This window comes from Trachurus japonicus, chromosome 4 (assembly GCF_045865225.1).
Source record: "Trachurus japonicus isolate A0001 chromosome 4, Traja_1.0".
In the NCBI taxonomy this organism is placed as follows: domain Eukaryota; kingdom Metazoa; phylum Chordata; class Actinopteri; order Carangiformes; family Carangidae; genus Trachurus; species Trachurus japonicus.
The window spans coordinates 18552131-18571320 of record NC_140910.1 but is presented as its reverse complement, the minus strand read 5'-3'; the positions used below and the strand labels follow the sequence as shown (position 1 = coordinate 18571320).

The following is a 19190-nucleotide window of genomic DNA, read 5'->3' as shown; positions in this document are numbered from 1 at the left end:
TCTATCTATCTATCTATCTATCTATCTATCTATCTATCTATCTATCTATCTATCTATCTGACATTTGAAATGAAAGTAAGTAGCCTGAATATCACTGTAGCAAATGAAAAACATTTAACTTGAATGTTTCTTTAAATGTTTTATCCAATGTTACTTTTTTATCTATGAACTTGATATCAAGATCAGTGGTCATTGATTATGATTTAACTAGATGATAATGACATATCTGCACCCCCACACTTCAGTCTTAGCCCAGATCAATAACTATTTGTGGTTCACAAATTACAAATCGATTGATGTGTGGCTATACTAGAACGGTAAATACAGTAAAACTCTGTGGAGATGTGGAGAAATGTATTTCTTTTCAGCGATGCTGCTTCTTACAAATGGGATTTATTCAGTACTATCGCATAATTAGGTCATTCGACAACCAAAACACTTGAAATTAACCTACCGGACAACAGCCAATCAGATCGAGCCGTGTTTGGTTGCTAGACAACGCGTCGGCCAATTAGCGCGCTGCTTGGTTTGCGTGCAGTGGTGCTGTCAGTACAGTAGGACCGACATGGCTTCACGGGCTGCTCCTGTGTTGTGAAGGAAGGAGCAGTTTGGACATAAATCACAAACTGCAACCTTAAGTAAGTACTCAACATATTTCCTCGTCGTCTCCTTCGTGTAATAAACATTTTACACGTCTGTTTTTCTCACTCGTCCGCTTGTTTAGCCTCCTGTGTGGCTTCAATGACACGTTGTTTTGAGGTAACTAACTAACGGTAGCTAACGTTAGTTGAACAGTGAATGCCGTGTACAGGTCTAAAACATATTTATGTTATTTTCTAACGTTACTAAAAAAAATTACAAGTTGACTTTAGTCAAGTTGAACGGTGTCCTGAAAGTGGCTAATTGACGCCCGACTAGCTTTACACAGGGTTACACAGACATTTCTATTGAGCAACACAACTTGCACTTGTTGTTTCAAGTCAACATATTTCTGCGTACATATTTGTGAATGGAGCCAACAGTGCAGAGATGATTAGCCTAAATAATATCTCATCAGATAGCTTTGTTTTACTCTTTGAAAGGGTATGAAGGAAGTGAAGTAGTCAAATGTTCTCTTGTCTCCTCAATATTTGGCCAACTCCTGTTGTGAAAGTTGTTGAAATGTCATTTTTAAGTGTTAGTAACCTCAAACTGATTGGACTGACTGAGAGTATGTGACAATTGGCTAAACTGAATGTTGAGAGTGCTTTGTAGGGCTGTTTAGCTGTGTTGTCTTTTTGTGGTGCTATTGAATCATATTGGGTTACACTGACAGGTGTTTCTAATATGTTGGCCACTCCATTTATATTAGGTAATGTAGGCTCAACGTTGGAAGCTAAGTTAACTGAAATATACCCTTGTAAAGACAGTACTTGAAAACTGGCAATTATATTTCATGTCCCATCCTTTTACACTGTCCTCAGAGCGACTACATGCCTAAAAACCTGGGCTGCAGACACATGCTTAGAGATATTATACTGTTTCTGTATTGCAGTCTGTGTAATGAGTTAAAGGTTAACACTTGCTGAGTAGTCAGTCTAAGCAGGATCTGGGCTTGTTAAGCTTTGGAGTTGTAGGTTTGCCATCTGTCGCCCCCCAGACTGATTAAGTATCACTGAAACCAAAAGGTAGCCTAGGCCCCACAAGTCAACGTGTCACAGCTCTCTCATGAGTAAAGTGTTATGACATTACATGGCATGATCACAGCATTTGTTTCGGGAAAAAAAAAAAAAGTAATTGTAAGTGCATCTTCTCACGCTCTCATAGATATTGTCCTGAGAGGAAGTTCTCTCTCTAAGTTCTAAATGATATGCACATAACAATATCTTGTTGTTTATATTGGTTTACATAGGGAAAAAAAGTCTATAGTTGTGTTTCCGATTGCATGATGCCCCTGCAGACAAATCACACTACTTCCTGTCTGTCTGGGATTAATCTGATTAGCTGGTGATAAGAGCATTTAGGTAAGATCTGCGTGGTACCAGGTCCAGCATGTAACCTGTTAAATGTTCAATCTGCATCGACATTGGTGAAATACAACACCCAAAAGCACGCCAACATTAATTTAACAATAATAATTAACTCATAAACACAATAAGGGATTTTGAAGAAAGACTTGTTACTGTGGGCTTGTTGTATAGTCTGGATTCTGTGATAAGATAATGTAGTTACTCCTTGTGGATCTGCAGTCCTCCTCATGCTCTGTTATTTAGATTGCTGGGTGTTTCCACCCTTAACTACTTAATGTCTAGATCCATTGCTTTGTAATCCAGCCTCAGTTGAATGGGCGTTGCTAATCTGACCCTCTATTTCAGGAGCAGACTGCGTAGGTGGATCCTGTGGCGAGCTTTGTGTATCCTGCACATGTACTACATGATCCACACCTGTAGCCTGGAGGCTGCACTGCAACAATGCCTGAGTCCTCCCTGGGTGAGTTTTCTCACATCTTTTAACACCACTACTGTACATGTGCACCATGAATTAGATCTATTGAATAGTCATTTGTTGTTAGAGAAATGTATAGCATTCTATATAAACATGGCAGAAACATACAACACTTCTTCATGCTAAGAAAGAGGAGTATTGTACAAATGTTGTAATATGATTTTTGGGTTTATGACCACCTCATTAGTTGGATTATAGCATAGAAGCATAACACAACAGTGTGGTGTCCTCAGTACAGTAGTTGTTTGCAGGTCGGTGCTATTTTTCAGTAGCGAGAGTAACCTCCATCCCTGTAACATTTTATATGTTGTGTTTTTCTTTTTATGTAACACATTAGCAAATAAGCATAGGCCTATTTATCGTGCATATCTGACAGACATTTTTTCTCCCTGAAGTCAAGGACATTCACAGCCGCTCTGCCGAATGTAGAACACCCCCTGTGAGGCGGTTTAGCCAATCAACGCTGCCTGTGCACAGAAACTCCTATGTGCTCAGTACCTTCTGCACAGAGCACAATGTGCAAGAATGTCTATCACACATCAGCCAGGTTGGTAATATTTTATGTATCTGTGATGTAGTATTAGTATAATTAGTAGTTTCAGACATGTGCAGTATGACTGCAGTCTCCTGAGTTTGATTCTGTCAGGGGACCATTTATCTGGTTGATAAAAGCCTAAAAATAATCAGAGTAATCTATATAAAACCTGATGAAAATGCCTTTTTGTTTGTCTTTTTTTTATATATATAGAGTATATACTGAAATGAAGAGTCTAAATCTACCCTCAAACATAACTGATGTTAAATGTCTTAGTTGGTCAATATCTTTTTTTTTTAAACCTACACTCTCACTTTTACAGGAGGTGTCATGCCTTGGCCTCCCAGCAGTTTGGGCAGAGTCAGCCGACAGCTCAGACCTGAATGTTGTGGCTGTGCTAAATTGTATGTACGACCTGATTCAGCTGCATCGCAGGGGTGTCCGAAACTTGGAAAACATGGAAGTGGAGCAGCTCAAATCAAGCAGCAATGTGGACTTCCTGCAGCTCACCACCACTCGGTTAAAGGTAGAGTAATATTTGTTGTGATTCCTTCATATTAATAATATATTCAAAAACAAAATCCTGCATTAAGTATTCAGGAAAGCAACCTGGAATAGATGAAAAATAGATGTTGGCTTTTGAATGTCCTACTTCTTCTTATTGTGACAGACTTTTTTCTTGTGATTTAAGTGTATTTGATAAATGTCTGTCACTGTGTATTATTCTGTTATTACAGGAACAGCTTGAACTCTCCAAAAGAGAAAACACAGGACTCCTTGAGAAAGAACGGCAGCTTCAGCAGAAAGTAAAAAGTTTGCAGAACTGTCTGAAAAATGAAAAAGAAGAGGTAATTTCTTTGGGAAAACTGCTTCAGATAATGTTGAGTGAATAAGCAGGACAACTCGAACAGTAATTTAAACAACCTGATTGATTTCCAGGTACAAAAACTTCAGACTATAATTGCAAGTCGGGCCTGTCAGTACAATCATGAGATGAAAAGGAAGGAAAGAGAGTTTAACAAATTAAAAGAACGTCTGAATCAACTTCTGGTTGACAAAAAGGAGAAGAAACAAGGTGAGAAAGCGTCATCCTTATTCTTTACATTTTTAATATTACAGCATTGTATTTTCAAATAATTAATCTTTTTTGCTTCATAGCCATTGATGTATTAAACCGTATCGGGAGAGCTGATGGAAAGAGAAGCCTTTGGAAAACTGAAAAGACAGAGGCAAAGTAAGTTCAATTCTTTTGGTTTTTTGTCTAGTTTATAAAGCTCTGTCATCTTTAAAAAAATATATACAGATACTTTCAACTGCTCATCCAGCTTTTAAATTTCAAGCACGTTGCACAGCTCTTTGCTTTTTTAGGTTTTCTAGGTGACACAAATTTATTTTTAGCAGCAGGAGCGTCATTCCTTAGATGGCAGGGCTGAATCCTCTGTGATGATTTGAAGCACTTATCTCAGTAGACATGTTACATCAGAAGGTAATAACTGTATGAAAACACACCACTGTGTTTCTTGTCCCCAGGCACGAAGGAGAGATGTATAAGACTCTGCTAAGTGACTACGACACCCGACAGAGGGAGCTGGTGCTGGAAAATGCAGAACTGAGGAAAGTGCTGCAGCAGATGAAAAAAGACATAGTGTCCATTTTAAGCTCAAGGAAACCAACTATAAAAGGGGAGAAACATGAAGATGGATGCACACAGGTTAGACAATAGACAATGCTTATCCCTTATTAATGTGTCTTTATTAATGGCTTATTAACTTTTGAGATCATAAGCTGCCTTTTTTCCCTTTCTCCTCTTGTGTCTGTTGTTATATTTTGTTAAAAACCACATCCGCAGACAAATGGTACTGACACAGCTAAAATGAATCCCAGTTTGTTTTACAGCTGATAATCATTCCTGTTCCTGTTAGTTAGTCTGGTTGTAGGCTTGTTTGATAGATGTGTTAACAACTAGGGTGTGTTTTTATGGTTACCTTATAGGCTGACTCAGAGGAGGAAGAGGAAGTCTTTGATTCCAGTAAGGAAAGCGTAGAGCTCTATTGTGTCCACGCCAGGGAGAAGCTGACCAACAGTATTCGACTTCAGTGGAGAAGACTCAAGAGCCATGTTGAAAGACTGGACAGCCAAGGTAGTTTTCACATTGCACGGTGTCTCCATTTTAACCATCATAAATGAAGGAACTTTTAAGGATTTCATTGGATTTGCAGCCAACACTAATCCCTTATTAAACAAAACAGACATCATTACTGATCTGGAAAAGACAGTAAGGTCATACACCAAGGAGACTGGTTTAACCTGTTTGACTGTCAAGACAACCATGCTTACATAATATACTGACACCCCTTTGTTTAACCATTGATAATAAAATAGATTAAAAAAAACAAACAAACAGCCAGTACTCTATCTTAAAAGTCAAGGAAAAAATATCAAGGTTTAAATGTAAACAATTGAAATACAAAGAGTGTCCCTGTGAGGATAGAGACTGGATCATTACTTGCTGTTAAAACCACTATGTAAGAATTGGATCCAAACATGAAGTTCGATTATCTGTTTTGTTCGTGTAGCATCTTTGTCACAGATGGGTGAGTGTAAAAACTCTGATGCTGTTCCTCGGGAGACTCACGAGGAGGAGATGGACAGACTGAAACTGGAGATCCAGCAGTGCAAAGATTTTATTCAAACACAACAGCAGCTGCTGCAGGTAAGACTGGATTTACACTGAAATGTATTTTAAAGGGACAACGAGGAGTTTCTATTCGGTTATAAAAAAGTCTCACGTTAATGTGGATGAATCTCCGCTACCCACACTTGTTAATGGGCCCATTTTCGATAAATATATCGTTCTGTCTCTATCGGGTGCGCGCGGAGGCTCATAAATGTAGTGTGAAAACGCTTCGCTTTTCCAAAACTCCTTGTTGTCCCTTTAACTGCCAATTGCAGACGTCAAAGTGATTATTTTGTCTTTTTAAGTACACTTTTAAACAACTTTTATGTGGTTTTGTTGTTTAATTGTTTAGTTTTACACAATGGCTCCCTTAATAAATCATGGATGAACCAAATCTCATCAGGTTTTTTTTCTGCTCTTGTAGCAGCAGCTCAGCTCTCCGTGTGATGAGGAGACGGCATCCCTGCTGAGCGACTGCCACATGTTGCAGGAGAAAGAGCGCCTCGGCGAGGAGTGGAAGACTCTGGAGGAACAGAGAAAGATCTTTGAGAGGGAGAGGAGGAACTTTACCGAAGCAGCCATACGACTGAGCCATGAGGTAATTCATGAAATATACAGTATGTTCTCCAAAGATTGGTGCGAAGTAAAAAGCAGTGAATAGAGTGAACTGTTTTTACAATTACTTGTTTCTGGTTTAACCTGCAGAGAAAGGCCTTCGAGGAGGATCGTGCAACCTGGCTCAAACACCAGTTTTTAAACTTGAGTCCATTTTCAGACACAAAGAAACCCCAGATGTCCAAGTCTAAAAGTGCCTTTTTAATATGTGAGTGTCTTAGATCTTCTACTGATACTGTACAGCCAAATTTACTCAGATGCAGTCACTGAGATAAATGTTGTGAAGTTGAACAGTTGATTAACTGAATTATAGTGATGGTAAAAGTTTACTTCAGCAATCTAAAACAGTATTAATCAGTAGGATATGCTTTTATATCTTGTTCTTTAGGTCTTTTTTTCCCCTACTGAATGTTTTTTGTTGATCTGCATTAATATCGACTGATTTCTGATTTAAACTCATATTATCCATATTGCAGCGGAAATGGAGGCAAGTGCAGCTTCAGCTCCAGAAAAACTCCTCAAATGCCCATCGGGCTCAACCTCCCCCACACCCAGATGTGTCACACTCCCCTCATCATCAGCAGCTGACCTGTGTCGCACACTTCGCCTTATCCCAGAAAACAGGTACAGTGTCTTGTTTTGCACAGCAGTTTCTGAATGACTAAGAATCCTGACATAATGTAGCTTCAAATGAAAGCGGTTCAATCCTGTCCTTGACTCTCTTGTGAAATGTGATTTCCAGCTCAACCAAACTAAAGACAAAGACTGAGCCTGCAGAGGGATCAGACATCTTTTGTAATGGGAATGCTCCAGTTCAGCACAAATGGTGGGACAACAGTAAAGACCACAGCAGCCACACACTCAGGCGGGAGAAGAACAGCTCTATATGAACCCGAAAATCCTTTGTGTGACGATCCACGAGTGTGGTATTTCAGAACGACGTCTGTATGGTGAACACCGAACTACTTGAAAATAGATTATAACGTTTAATAAATAGCTGTTAACAGTTAAAGCCAAAAAGGAGTTGTGGTTCGCTGCTGGGCTCTGTGTGAATGAGAGGGAATTTGTAATCTGAACGTTTCTTTTGTATTAGCTAACAGTTTCATTGTTAAATTATGTGATAAATGTATTTATTTATTTATAATGTGCTGTAAAGCTTGTTTGGGGAGTCATATCTCATGTCTAGCAACATCTTAGTCTGAGGGTAATATTTTTTGGCAATGCAGATACACAACAAAAGCAGTGGATTGGATGATGCTGCTGCTTTGAAATAATGTTATCATGTAAAACCTGTCAGCTGTCACAGATTTTGGGAATGTAGATTTAATGCTGCTGTTTCACTGAATGCAACAAGAAGATGGTAAAATATGAACTACTGTATGTTTCTCTAGTTTTATTATAGAAATGTGGGTCGTTTGCAACATTGCTTTCTTGTAAATGTTGGGATTACATTGGGAGTGGGTCATGTATGATGCTTTAAGTTAAATAGGAAGAAAGGCTACAAAACGTATTAGATAATGTAAAGTAGATACAAAAGGTTGAGTTAAATTTAATCTTAAAATGTCCATTTTTTTTAAATTAATGTCTTTATCTTAGCGGCTTTATATTGACAGATCAAAGTAATTCTTCCACTAAGAATATGTCATGATATGTTCCTGGACAATATTGAAACATTCAATATATATGTTGTTGAAACATGTTGTGTGATTTGGTCTTAATTGTCATTTTTGGAAACAAGTTGTTATGAACAGCACTACTCCACCTGGCCATTTCCAGTGAGACTGTGACTGACTAGTGTCAGACAGTCAGATGGAGGTAAACCTAAGGCTGAAGCAAAATTTCAACAGCAATGTCTTTTGAAGAGGTGAGTGTTGTAATAAATAACTTTTTCACTGTCTACATTTGCTCTTGGTTTTGTATTAGTAAAACTTTAACATTGATGGATATCTAAACTGTACTATAATCAACTGGTAATGTTGTGAGCTCTAAGTTTATCTTTTTAAGTACAGTATTAGGATAAGGTAGTCAGTACCCTGGACATAGACAGCTGATTGATTGTTTTGTTTTTCTTTTGTTAACAATTAAGTTGTTTAGAAAAGTTTAAAATGAAATGAAAGATTATTTTTATTGTTTACTATTGCATATGAGATTCATAATAGTTATTTATACAAATATGTTCAGCCTTATGGGGCAGTGTTTCGCTCAGTTGGTAGAGTAACCGCCCCCATCTAGCCACAACCCTGTTTCAAACCCCTCTCTTTGCCTCCCCTGTCTCTCTCTCTGGACTATGCTTTCCATTAGAGGTGAAAATGCAGAAAAAGAAATAGAAAAATCAAGAGAACAGTATGGTAAAGTATTTTTTAATTTTAAGAATGCACATAGCTTTTGAAATTTACAAATCAGCCATACTTCAAACAGAGATGCAGCTTAAGCACACTGAGCAGTGCAGCTGCAGGCCAGGTGAGCTTCTGCTGTTTCCTTAAGGTCGACGCTGTTCTCATAGATACTGTGAGGAACCACAGCAGCATCTGCACAAGAAAAGGGATCAGAACAATTATAAACTGGGTATCTTTCCACCACATATTAATGTTCTTTGAATTCTGCCAGACTCACCAGTTGGGACGCAGTGGAAGCCAACAGTAACACTTGTGGTCTTCACAGGGAAGCAGCCAGGCAGGCAGCGCAGCACAGGATCAACAGAGTAGCATTTGGATTCCTGGCCATGGACGGTAACCTGCCTCTCCAGCTGAATAGTTTCAAGCTTCATACGACATTCTGTAAGAGAAAGGTGTGGAAAAGTGAGAAATGGTGAGTGGCAAGAAAATTAATGTTGCTGTAAAAGTGATTGTAATATTAATTGCAAAAGTGAAGTTTTCTCTTACCAGTGGTGTCTCTACAGCTCTCTGCTGGCAGAACCCAGGAATGAGCATAGCTGACTGCGTTCTTGGTCAAGCGTCCACTGGGTGTGCGGTACTCCTGTTTAATTTCCCCGTCAGCCTTTCCACACAGTCCACAGGTCTGTCCCTTCATCCAGTCTGCAACTTTAACCTGCATTTCAGGATCAGACATGATAAATGACCAATCATGCTGTATCAAATGAAATAGCTGCAACATTTTCTTTGATACACTTAGTTTAAAGCTTAAATTTTGTCATAATTTATTCAAAAACCCTATTCTGAATATATATATATTTTTTAGTTATATCTACTCCTAAAATGTGCACAATTTTAAATTTACCTTCCACGAGTTCTTGGCAAAGTAAACTTCATGAAGACCAAGGCTAGGAGCGAACACAGAGATGCCTTCACCCATTGGTCTAATCTGGATTTTAGCTGTAAGACAAAAGAATGACATAGCAATTTAAATACAGTACATACAAGTGGTTTGACACAATGTTCAGTTCCCACAGAACTATGCTTTAAGCATGATTTGTTGTGTTTTGTAATGAATGTGTACAGAAACCTGTTGGATGCTGGTATGGCAGGTTGCTGATGGGTATTTCCATTCCGTTGACCTTGACGATCACGTCAGTGTTCTTCGGATACAGGTCAATATCACTACAAGTGCAGAAATGAAAATGTTTTGTTCTGTTTTGTTTTGTTTTGTTTTGTTAACCTATGGATAGAATGTGTTTTTGATCAACACTTACATGTCAGCAATCTTGACATTGATATGGTTTTGTTCAATGTGATCCTTCTTCAGCAGAACCATGAATTTCATCTCGTCAGTGCAATCCTGAGCCAGAACTTGGTAGCAAGACAGAGGCATCTCGTTCTTGTATCTCCTGTTGTTGAATGTGGTCAGTGTGTCTCTGGTGAAGGTACACTCAGCTGTTGGAAAAAACGTTAAATCTTTAGTGCAAGTCAACTGTGTGGTAACTACCAATACATTTGATGTTGGCCAGCCTTTACCTGCACCAGCCTTGGCAAACAAGTAGTGAACTTTATCAGCCACCTCATCGAAGGGTGTCAGACCTGTGATTTCCTCAAGTGGCAGAGTGATGGGAAGGTGCACAGCCAGTTTATAGACAATATGCTGTAGAGATAATATTTAATAACAATCAACAATTTGGAAATTGTTCAATACTTTAACATTAATAAGCACTTATTTGGTGAGAACAACTGAATCAATCATACATCTGGTGTTTTCCAAATGAGTTCAATTATCCTGTCAGATGCTGCAACCACAGTAAGTGAGAGCTGCTTGTCACCATGTTCATCCTTCCCTTGAATCAAGCCAGCCAGCATGGAAGCAGGAATGTAGCTATACACCCTTTAAAAGAAATGTACAAATATGATTTTAGTCTATTGCAGGTGAGTAGTTTTAAGAGAGCGTGTGTGAAGTTGTGTACTTTTTGGCGTAGTGTTTAAGGGCAGAGGGTAGTTCACTCCAGGACACTCTGAGGCGAGCTGCAGGGCTTGGACCAATAAGGCCAGTCTCAGCGGTGATCATGGTGTCATACTGCTTGCATTCTGCTCCCCAGCCAAATTTAGCCTATTTAGAAACACATACAGGTGGCAATGAGGCAACTGTTGTCAAGGGTAGTCTTTGTCTTAAGAGCTATAAGTCAGCAAAATTGTCTTACTGTGACTTTGTGCTTGCTTAGCAGAACTCCATCAGCACAGAACTTCCAGTTGTTATCAGCAGCCAAGGCAGCTAGAATGACCTGAAGTCTGGTGGTAGGTCTGTCCAGATAGACAGCCAGTTGGTATCCCTGCAGCTTGTGGTCAGCTCTGACAGCACGGAAGATGACAGCAAAGGTAGGAGCAGCTTCATTGCCAAGGAACTTGTTCTGTTGGACGAATCAAAATTAATCTGTTTAAGTAAACCAACAAATTCATCTGTGAAAGGATCTGAAGGGAGATTTTGATTTTTAAAAAATGGCAGAGATTCACCTTCCTGTAGATGGCCTCAAAGCTTGAGGCACTGCTTCTGCTCCTGGAAACTGCTGCTGAGGTGACGATCTATACAGTAATGATATTGTATTAAAATTCAGAAACATCAACATTTGTAAAATCTACCATACATTGTCTTTTGTTTAAAGCACCAGTTAACATACCTGTTTCTTGTGGTTCTTCTGGAACTTGTGATAAGTTACTCTCTATTAAGAGGAAATATTTTTTCAGATTCCGTGCATTACACATGCATATATGCATTAATACTCTTTCATGCACACTAATAAAACAATCTTTTGGTATTAACCTTTGAGATATGAGCACTGGAGCGAGAGGAACTTGAGCTAGCACTGAAGAGTGATGCAAGGCTGGATGCAGAGCTGCTTGTAGACCTAGAGGAGCTGAGTTTGCTGCTCCTGCTCCTGCTGCTGCTGCTGCTCTTGCTGCTGCTGCTGCTGCTGCTCTTGCTGCTGCTGCTGCTACTACTCTTGCTGCTGCTGCTGCTGCTGCTGCTGCTGCTGCTACGAAGTCTTCTGATTGGAGGAACGGCATCTGTGGTCTTGCTGGCACGAGATGATGAGCTGGAAGAGACAGAGGAAGATCTGGAACTTGAGCGTGAGCTGCTTGAGCTGGAGGAGGATAGGGTGCCATTCTTATGACGAGGAGCCAGGATTCTCTTGAGCTTCATCAAGACTGGTCTTCCCTCAACAATTTCCTCTTCGCTCAGGTTGATCTGTTTAATGAGCTTCTCTGCAGCCTTTGGTCCAACTTGAATTTCCATTTCCAGTCTCTCAATGGCCTCACCTTCAACTAAAAGCATAATTAAATATTATAATAACGTTAAATTTAGCTTCATGCGTAATCCTTCAACAAAAGGTGTTGAGCTATCAATACTTACTTGGTGTCAGAGAAAGAGCAACAGAGTGCTTTCCAGCCATTTTGTACAGGACAGTGTCTCTGATGGTAGCAGCATTTTCAGTGGCAACCTTTATACAACCTTTCATTCCAATGGCGATACTTTTCAAACAGTATTTCTTGGATTTAAGAGTTGGCTTGATAGCTGCCATATCCTTGGGAATCATCTCTGATGACCTTGACTGTGGAAAGAAATACATTTTAATTGTTGGAAATGATGACACTATTGGCTAACTCTAAGCTATATTTTCAAACCTCACCAAACTGGCTGAAGAAGTAATCTTAGATGTGAGAATCTCCCTTGAGATGGTCAGGACTTTAGCAGGGATAAGGGGAGTGATTTTTTCAGCAGCCAGGTCCTCAATATTTCTTGCCATAGCAACAGTCTCGACGCTATTGAAGTTAACAAGGATGGAATAATTTAGGCTCTAAAAATAAAATTTCAAAGTGACTTTAGGATGATATATTTGAGCTTACACAAATGAGTTAAAAACACAAGGCTTACTGCACAGCTGCAATGTGTTCGGGCACAGAAACAGGCAGAGCTTCGATCTTAAAGTGGCCCTCATTGATGTCAAGTCTTGCAGCAATTTTGGCGGGCAAAACTGAGTTCAGCTTGGCTCTTGATAGCACGGCAGCCTGAAGAATGGCGGTGTTTACTCCAATCACAGCAAATGTGTTCACAGCAATGCTAGATGGGGTAGAAATTTGTGTAATATTTCATGATATCATATATTTACAGCTCAATTTTTATAGTAGTTGTGGATAGTGTACCTACCTTGGTCTGATCTCAGTCTCAAGCTGCATGTCTGTCTTAAGAAGGTGGGCCATATGGAAGTTTTCAGGCAGAGCTGGTATTGTGGTGGCTTTGACTGAGAAAATAAATAAATGAATGCATCACTGCCAAGCATAGAACCTTTAAACTTCTTAGTTAGATGATATAACAATATCTCCAACCAGTGTTTTTTTTATTTAAGCCCAAACACTGGTTTCCTTTTTTCTTTTTAAAGATTGCAAATAACCTATTTGGTACAGATGGTATTATTGGGATTTTTAAGATATCATCAAGGCATTTTCAACACTTGTAAACCCTGTTGGGCTGTTACAAATGGCTGCTTTAAAACATTTAGAGAGGGTCAGCACTTTTGACTTTTGATAAGCTTATGGTGGACTATTTAATCAAGACACTTGGGAGCTGTAACAATCTAAATGTTGATGCTTTGTAGCTTTTACTCACCATGAACAGCTGTGGCAGCCACAGCGGCAGTGTAAAGACTGAGCTCCATTGGAAGACCAGCAGCAGTAGGCATGATGCGACGCACCTCAGTAGCCAGCAGAGGCTTAATAAGGTGGTAGGAGGCACCAGACAGCAGAGCCTTGATTGCATTCCTACCCATTGCCTGGACAGATGGTCCAGTGGCGAGCTGTAGGCAGAGAATTGATCATACATTTTATGTGTTGCAAAGTTGTGATGGAATGTTATATAAAGTGGGTTTGAGTTGATCTGAATCATACCGCGATGGCCTCTTCAATCATGACTTTGTCAATGTCAGCGAAGGCAATTTCTTGTCCAAAGAACTTGATATAAACAGAGGCCAGAGGCCCCTTGTTTGGCAGAGACTTCCAATGAGAGAGCTGTGAACAGAGGAAACCATGAGGTGACACTGTATGATTTTTTTACTCTGGTATTTGTTACTTGATACAGTTAAATTGCTTACAGCCTTGATGACACGCTTCATCTTGGTGATCCTGTCAGCACTGTCAACAATAGCTGGGTTTTTCAGAAGAACCTCTTGGAGGCCATCAGTTCTCACTCCAACCTAGGAACATATCAATACATTTTAATAAAAACTTGAGCAGTAATTTCTAATGCCAAAAGAAGCTAGGTTTTATTTTCCCTTTACCTCCAGAACATCAGCAGCAGCTCCCGCAATGTAGGCACTGGCCTTAGCCACAATGGATTTTGGCAGAATGGTGGCAGCATCATTGATGTAGAAAGCATTAGCAGCAGCACCGAGCATCAAAGGACCTGAGAAAGAGTGTAAACCAGTCTTTAACTATACTAAACTATTATTATATTATTGTGGTGCAACCAATGATAAAGTGGTTATTTAGTTTTGATTAGATGATATAAGATCACACCAGATATGACATTGGTCTTACTGTTATAGATGTCCTTGTGAATGGCTTTGCTGAAACGTAAGCTCAGTCTGTCTAGCCTAGGGCTCAAGATTTTGACAGCGATGTTGCAAGCTGCAGCACTATATGGAGAGCACAAGAACTTGAGTAAACAGATCACTTAACTCAGATAGACTTGACAATAGATAGGGATAAGAGAGTACCCTTACAGTGGGGCATAGATGTCAGCGGTGCTCCTGCTGAGGGACTTTATATGAGAGTAGGTGAAGCTTGCTACCTGCAGATTCTCCTCAGTCTTCACAATGTTAGCAAGAGTTGTCACCAAACCCATTGGAGGCCTTGTCTCAAACAACACGATGCATGCAAGCATACGGATCTCAGGATGAAGAGCCTTGTCCATGTAGAGCTGAAGAGCCAATTCTTGGATCTAATTTGCAAGAGAAAAAAATCAGTGAAGTTCTTTCAGAAAATTCGTCTTAAATACTCTTTGCCATTGACAACTCACCATTCTGGGCTCCTTCTTTGCAATGTTCCTTAAAGCCATGAGGGCCTCAGCATGGACTCTCATTGGCAGAGATGCAGCTGCAGTACCATGGATGGGCAGGATCTTTGTTATTGGCTTAAGGCTAGAAGGATGGCCAGCATTACCCAAAACTTTGAGCATCAGGGTGATTTCCTGGATGTCATTCTTAGCAACAGCCTCTGCAAGGAGGTCCTGGATGGGCTGTGGGTGAAAATAAGAAATCAAGATCCCCTTTTCTCATCTAGAAAATGGCAAAGTACTTAAAAGAAGTTCACGCCACCTTGATGAGTTCAAGAGGGCACACAGCTTTGTGAGCACAAAACTTGGCAATCATGGTACCATAGCCAAGAAGGACAATTTCCCGCAGAACTGGATTCTCGAGCACTTTGTTGTTAACTGTCAGAGTCTAAAAGAGAGCAACAATCAGAAAGTGTTCATGCCTCCATTCTTATTGCAGACAAAGTAACTTACAATTCGATTTACCCACCTCAATCACTTTGATGTTCTCAATGCTTGCTTGTGTCATGTGAACAGATGCAACCATAGCCTGAACTGTCTCAGCAATAGTCAGCTCATTAGCTTGGAATTTCTCCTTGATGAATCTCAGAGCAGCAGGTGTTCCAGTGACAGGGATGGCATCCAAAATCCACTGTCTGAAAGATGAAAATGAAATGAGGAAACCTGTAGACAGTTTTTTTTTAGATAAACATATATTGTTCAAACCCCAAAAAAATCACCTGAATGTAGGTTTGTGTCTGTATTGGCTCCAGATCATTTCCAGGTCTTCAAAGTTAGCTGCACGGAGGATCTGAATGAGCTCCAAAAACTTCACAGGAGCATCCTCATGGACTCTGTCCAAGTTATGGGTGACCAGATGATTCAAAATCTGCTCAACCTGAGAACACAGCAATGCAGTGGAAGTCAATAGCTGTGATTGAGATTTTGACAAATTTGAAGGGATAACTTAACTGATCCTTTAATGACACAATACCTGGGTCTGTATATTGGTGATCTTAATGAGCTGAATGGGTGTCTGAAGAAGCTCAGTGGAGAACTCATACTTGAGAGATCCACGGTGAAGATACTGAGCCTCGATGGGTACAATAGGGGCCCTTTGAATCTCGAGGAAGACCAAGGATTGCCTTGAAAGCAATGTTTAACATCATTAATCTGCAGCTCTGTTAAGTCCAAAGACTACAATCTTAACATTGCACAGTACATACTTGGTCTGCATCTGAGCAGCTCCATTCATCTCACTGAAAGGTGAGAACTGAATCAACTCGTTGACAGCTGCCTCAAGGATCAGGATGCCACTAGCAACTGGCTTCAAGATGTAATTGTATGCTGTAGCACCTCTAAGGTTCTTTGAAGTCTGTTAAGATGAATCACACAGATGCTTGATTATGCAACATTTTCTACTTACACAAATGTACAAATCATACAGAATGGCTAAGAATCTACCTGCTGGCACGCTGCACATTTCTGAGTGTATGCCATCCCCAAGTCCATCATGATCTTCTCCTGGCAGTGGTTCAGGTCCCTGGTCTTTGTCAGAAGGATGCGTTCAGCCTTTTCGTCTTCTGTGATGGCATAGAGCGTCTTGCACACACCCTGAGCTCCGGCCTAATGAGAGGAGCATATGTTAATTATATAGATGAGATAGATTCAGCTTCCTGTGATAGATTCATAACTCATGTGTAGGATAGTTGACAAACCTCCTGCAACTCGTAGACATTCTGTGTCTTCTTGATGTTCAGCTGAAGGACATTCAGGATACCTCTGTAGATGTTCAGCACCAATGTGGAGATTCCCTCAGGGGCATACATTTTTCCTACAACACCATTGGCATACTCGAACTTGATGGGAGCCATGAGCTGAGCTGCCAGTGCTGAGGTCAGCTTGGTTGCTGGAATAAGAGGATCCTTAGGCCAGATGCCACTGTACTCAAAGATCTCAGGTTCCACAAGCTACAGTGTAGAAATAAGATTTTTCAGTGGGCAATTTGCGCTGCATAAGTAAAAAAGTTGTTGTTTGCTCCATATTTTCATCCTTACCTTCAGCATGTAGATATCTTGTGCTGCGGCACTAATAAGAACTTTACTGCTGACTTTGACTCCTGCTTTTGCCAAACCTTCCTCTGGCAGACCGCCCAGGAGAAAAGCCTCATATTTGTACACATAGGTCTTACCAGCAGCAAAATCAGGAGCTGTAAACACAATTTTTCTTCTGTGAGAGATATTCTACATTATATCCAAATGTATACTAAGACTACTTCATGACATCATAAAGACCACTTATGGTAAAAAAAAAAAGGGTTATTTTTAAGATTATAATAAAGCACGGAACTTACCCAAGCTATGTGGTTGACCCGCTAAGAGAAATAGAGATAATGACGTTAATTCATGAAGTAGTTAACAAGTCAAAATGAGTAAATAATAAAATAATTCTGAAATAAAGTTATTTAATTTAGTTTTTAACATTCTAACATTTTGTTTTAAATTAAAACTGCTTGTTTTGTGGCAGCCTGCTACATTATATTACACTACCCTATAGCTTAAACTATGTTATAGCAAATTCTTAGGTTGTGACATTGCTGTTAAAATCACTGGAAATAGTAATCAGTTAGTCTGTTTTGGAACATGCCTAATACATTTTTTCCTGAGGGCTAAGTAAACTATCTGTCAAACATCATTCACATTTCTCTTATTTCTCCACTGAAAAGTTTCTGAAACTCTCTCAAACCTTCTTGCATCATGCCTGCCTACTTTGTGATAAATCAGTTTGCTAGTGAATATCCCGGTCTAATTTCATTTTGAAATACCTTCCATTCAACCATGAAGGCAAAGCCAAAATAAGAAACACATAGAATATGTAACAGTATAGTACAATAATACAGATATCCTACTCACCCACAAGGGCCAGAGTCAGGGCGAGGACAACTACTCTCATGGCTGATGGATGTCAACGCCTGACTGACAAACAGCCTATTTAAAGGGAAATTTGGTGCTGACTAAAGTTCAAGAAGGATGTCCTAAAAGTATGATACAAACCCTGGTGTGTTCGGTGTTTGATGTTTGATACAGTGTATTAGATCAATAGGTTGTTTTACCCTTTCAGATTCAACAAACTTTGGTTTGATTGGGGAGGGTGACGAGATGTGTATCAGTAGACAAAAGGTTAGGGTGACTTGAACATGTTCTCATCCACAATGTCAAGCATTCTGTTTCAAAGTGTGTACTAACAATTCATTGCACACGCATATTTTATTATAAAACTCTGTTATCTTACAAAAATCCAAGTTTGTTTTAAGATATTAAAACTTTTTTTCCTGGCAGTTGCTTTATGCACTCTTATTTGGAACATGAAATATAAAGTTGTTGTTTTTTTTCATTTTAGGGAAGGTATAAGGACCAGGTCTGCAGTACAATTTGTTCTGAAACATTATTGTTGAAAAATGTTAGAAAGAACTTTCCCCCAAAATTACATAGTTTGTCTTTTTAACCTAAGTTAGATTAAAAGTTTTGAATGAATAGCAGAAATACAGTCAATAAATACATTATAATTAACCAGAACAGATATTACAGTTGATTTCCCTTCTTATTTTAATTTTGTGAGGGATTTGAATGTTTCTTGCAGGTGTCCATCACATTGTTGACATGTAGTTTCAAAGTTCACACAAAAGGGCAACATGACTAGAGCTGTTTGCTCACTTTATTTAATGTGGTCAGGATGACCACTGATGTCATGACATTTTACGGTGAAATGCTCACGTCTTCATTATGAAATGAAGGGAGCATTGTTGTCGCAAATGGGTGTTGCCATCAATGTATTTCATTTTATCTAATCAAATAATACAGAACATCAGTTTGATATCAAATATTTTCCTTTGTGTGAATGGCTTGAACACTAGTATTGAATTATGCTCGTAAAAACCCACAACAATAACCTGTGATGAAAATCAAAAATTTCTCAAGCTAAACATTCATATAACTTAAATAAACCTATACTGTTATTGACACCCTTATTGTTGTGTATTTGTTATTTATAGAGTGTATGAGCTCAATGCTATTGTTGCATGCAGTTTGTTTACTGTCTTATCTCTAATATTTCATATAGACAAACACTATGATATCCTCAATCACTGATTCACTCACTGAATTTCATTCTTAGTGACTGAAAAATCCATAGTCAAGTATAATGTGCCATTCCTATCCCAACATTTCAGCAGCAAAGTTTTAGTTTATATGCAAATACTGATTAAGCTCCTCTAGAATGCTGTACCATCACTCTAAGAGACTGTATGGTTACACATCTCCAAATTATTTAATAAAATGTTTTAATTAAACTGTATGCAATTGATTGGTTGTTTTACTGACACACTCTCTCATTCTCTGTGCATTTAGCAGG

General features: G+C 39.3%; 2 protein-coding genes across 3 annotated transcripts; one reads left to right on the top strand and one right to left on the bottom strand.

Moving 5' to 3' along the window:
- The first annotated feature begins 481 nt into the window (after positions 1-481).
- On the top strand, positions 482-7995 carry LOC146988800 (afadin- and alpha-actinin-binding protein-like). Of its 2 annotated transcripts, none has more exons than XM_085774523.1 (14): positions 482-638; positions 2355-2469; positions 2880-3031; positions 3342-3545; positions 3757-3867; positions 3959-4094; positions 4178-4253; positions 4550-4730; positions 5012-5159; positions 5596-5732; positions 6121-6294; positions 6402-6519; positions 6788-6935; positions 7054-7995. In XM_085774523.1, exons 2-14 carry the CDS (start codon positions 2451-2453, stop codon positions 7199-7201), a joined length of 1752 nt encoding a protein of 583 aa, XP_085630649.1. In that variant the 5' UTR covers positions 482-638; positions 2355-2450; the 3' UTR covers positions 7202-7995. The 2 variants fall into 2 exon arrangements, with proteins under 2 accessions (XP_085630649.1, XP_085630650.1); XM_085774524.1 differs by having other exon boundaries at positions 6124-6294; positions 7054-7870.
- Positions 7996-8650: 655 nt separating this feature from the next.
- LOC146988799 (vitellogenin-1-like) lies at positions 8651-17824 on the bottom strand. The gene is made up of 34 exons (XM_085774521.1): positions 17693-17824; positions 17134-17154; positions 16838-16989; positions 16499-16750; positions 16245-16406; positions 16007-16155; positions 15775-15925; positions 15521-15678; positions 15271-15436; positions 15064-15189; positions 14766-14984; positions 14470-14687; positions 14285-14382; positions 14026-14150; positions 13840-13941; positions 13637-13756; positions 13359-13545; positions 12900-12993; positions 12627-12812; positions 12382-12514; positions 12105-12303; positions 11514-12016; positions 11371-11412; positions 11207-11275; positions 10897-11103; positions 10663-10805; positions 10448-10583; positions 10223-10346; positions 9961-10141; positions 9774-9868; positions 9549-9643; positions 9194-9359; positions 8925-9086; positions 8651-8839 (listed from the first exon to the last, which is right to left on the bottom strand). Exons 1-34 carry the CDS (start codon positions 17730-17732, stop codon positions 8739-8741), a joined length of 5082 nt encoding a protein of 1693 aa, XP_085630647.1. The 5' UTR covers positions 17733-17824; the 3' UTR covers positions 8651-8738.
- Positions 17825-19190: the final 1366 nt, after the last annotated feature.

Bases quoted from the DNA above. Each gene is read 5' to 3' on its own strand.
- LOC146988800 (XM_085774523.1), top strand. The intron at 3,868-3,958 runs GTAATTTCTTTG...ATTGATTTCCAG, and splicing joins TGAAAAATGAAAAAGAAGAG to GTACAAAAACTTCAGACTAT. The intron at 6,936-7,053 runs GTACAGTGTCTT...TGTGATTTCCAG, and splicing joins CGCCTTATCCCAGAAAACAG to CTCAACCAAACTAAAGACAA.
- LOC146988799 (XM_085774521.1), bottom strand. From the start codon at position 17,732: ATGAGAGTAGTTGTCCTCGCCCTGACTCTGGCCCTTGTGG. The intron at 15,679-15,774 runs GTATTGTGTCAT...CTGTGTTCTCAG, and splicing joins TCACCAATATACAGACCCAG to GTTGAGCAGATTTTGAATCA. The intron at 9,087-9,193 runs GTAAGAGAAAAC...TTTCTCTTACAG, and splicing joins GAGCTGTAGAGACACCACTG to AATGTCGTATGAAGCTTGAA.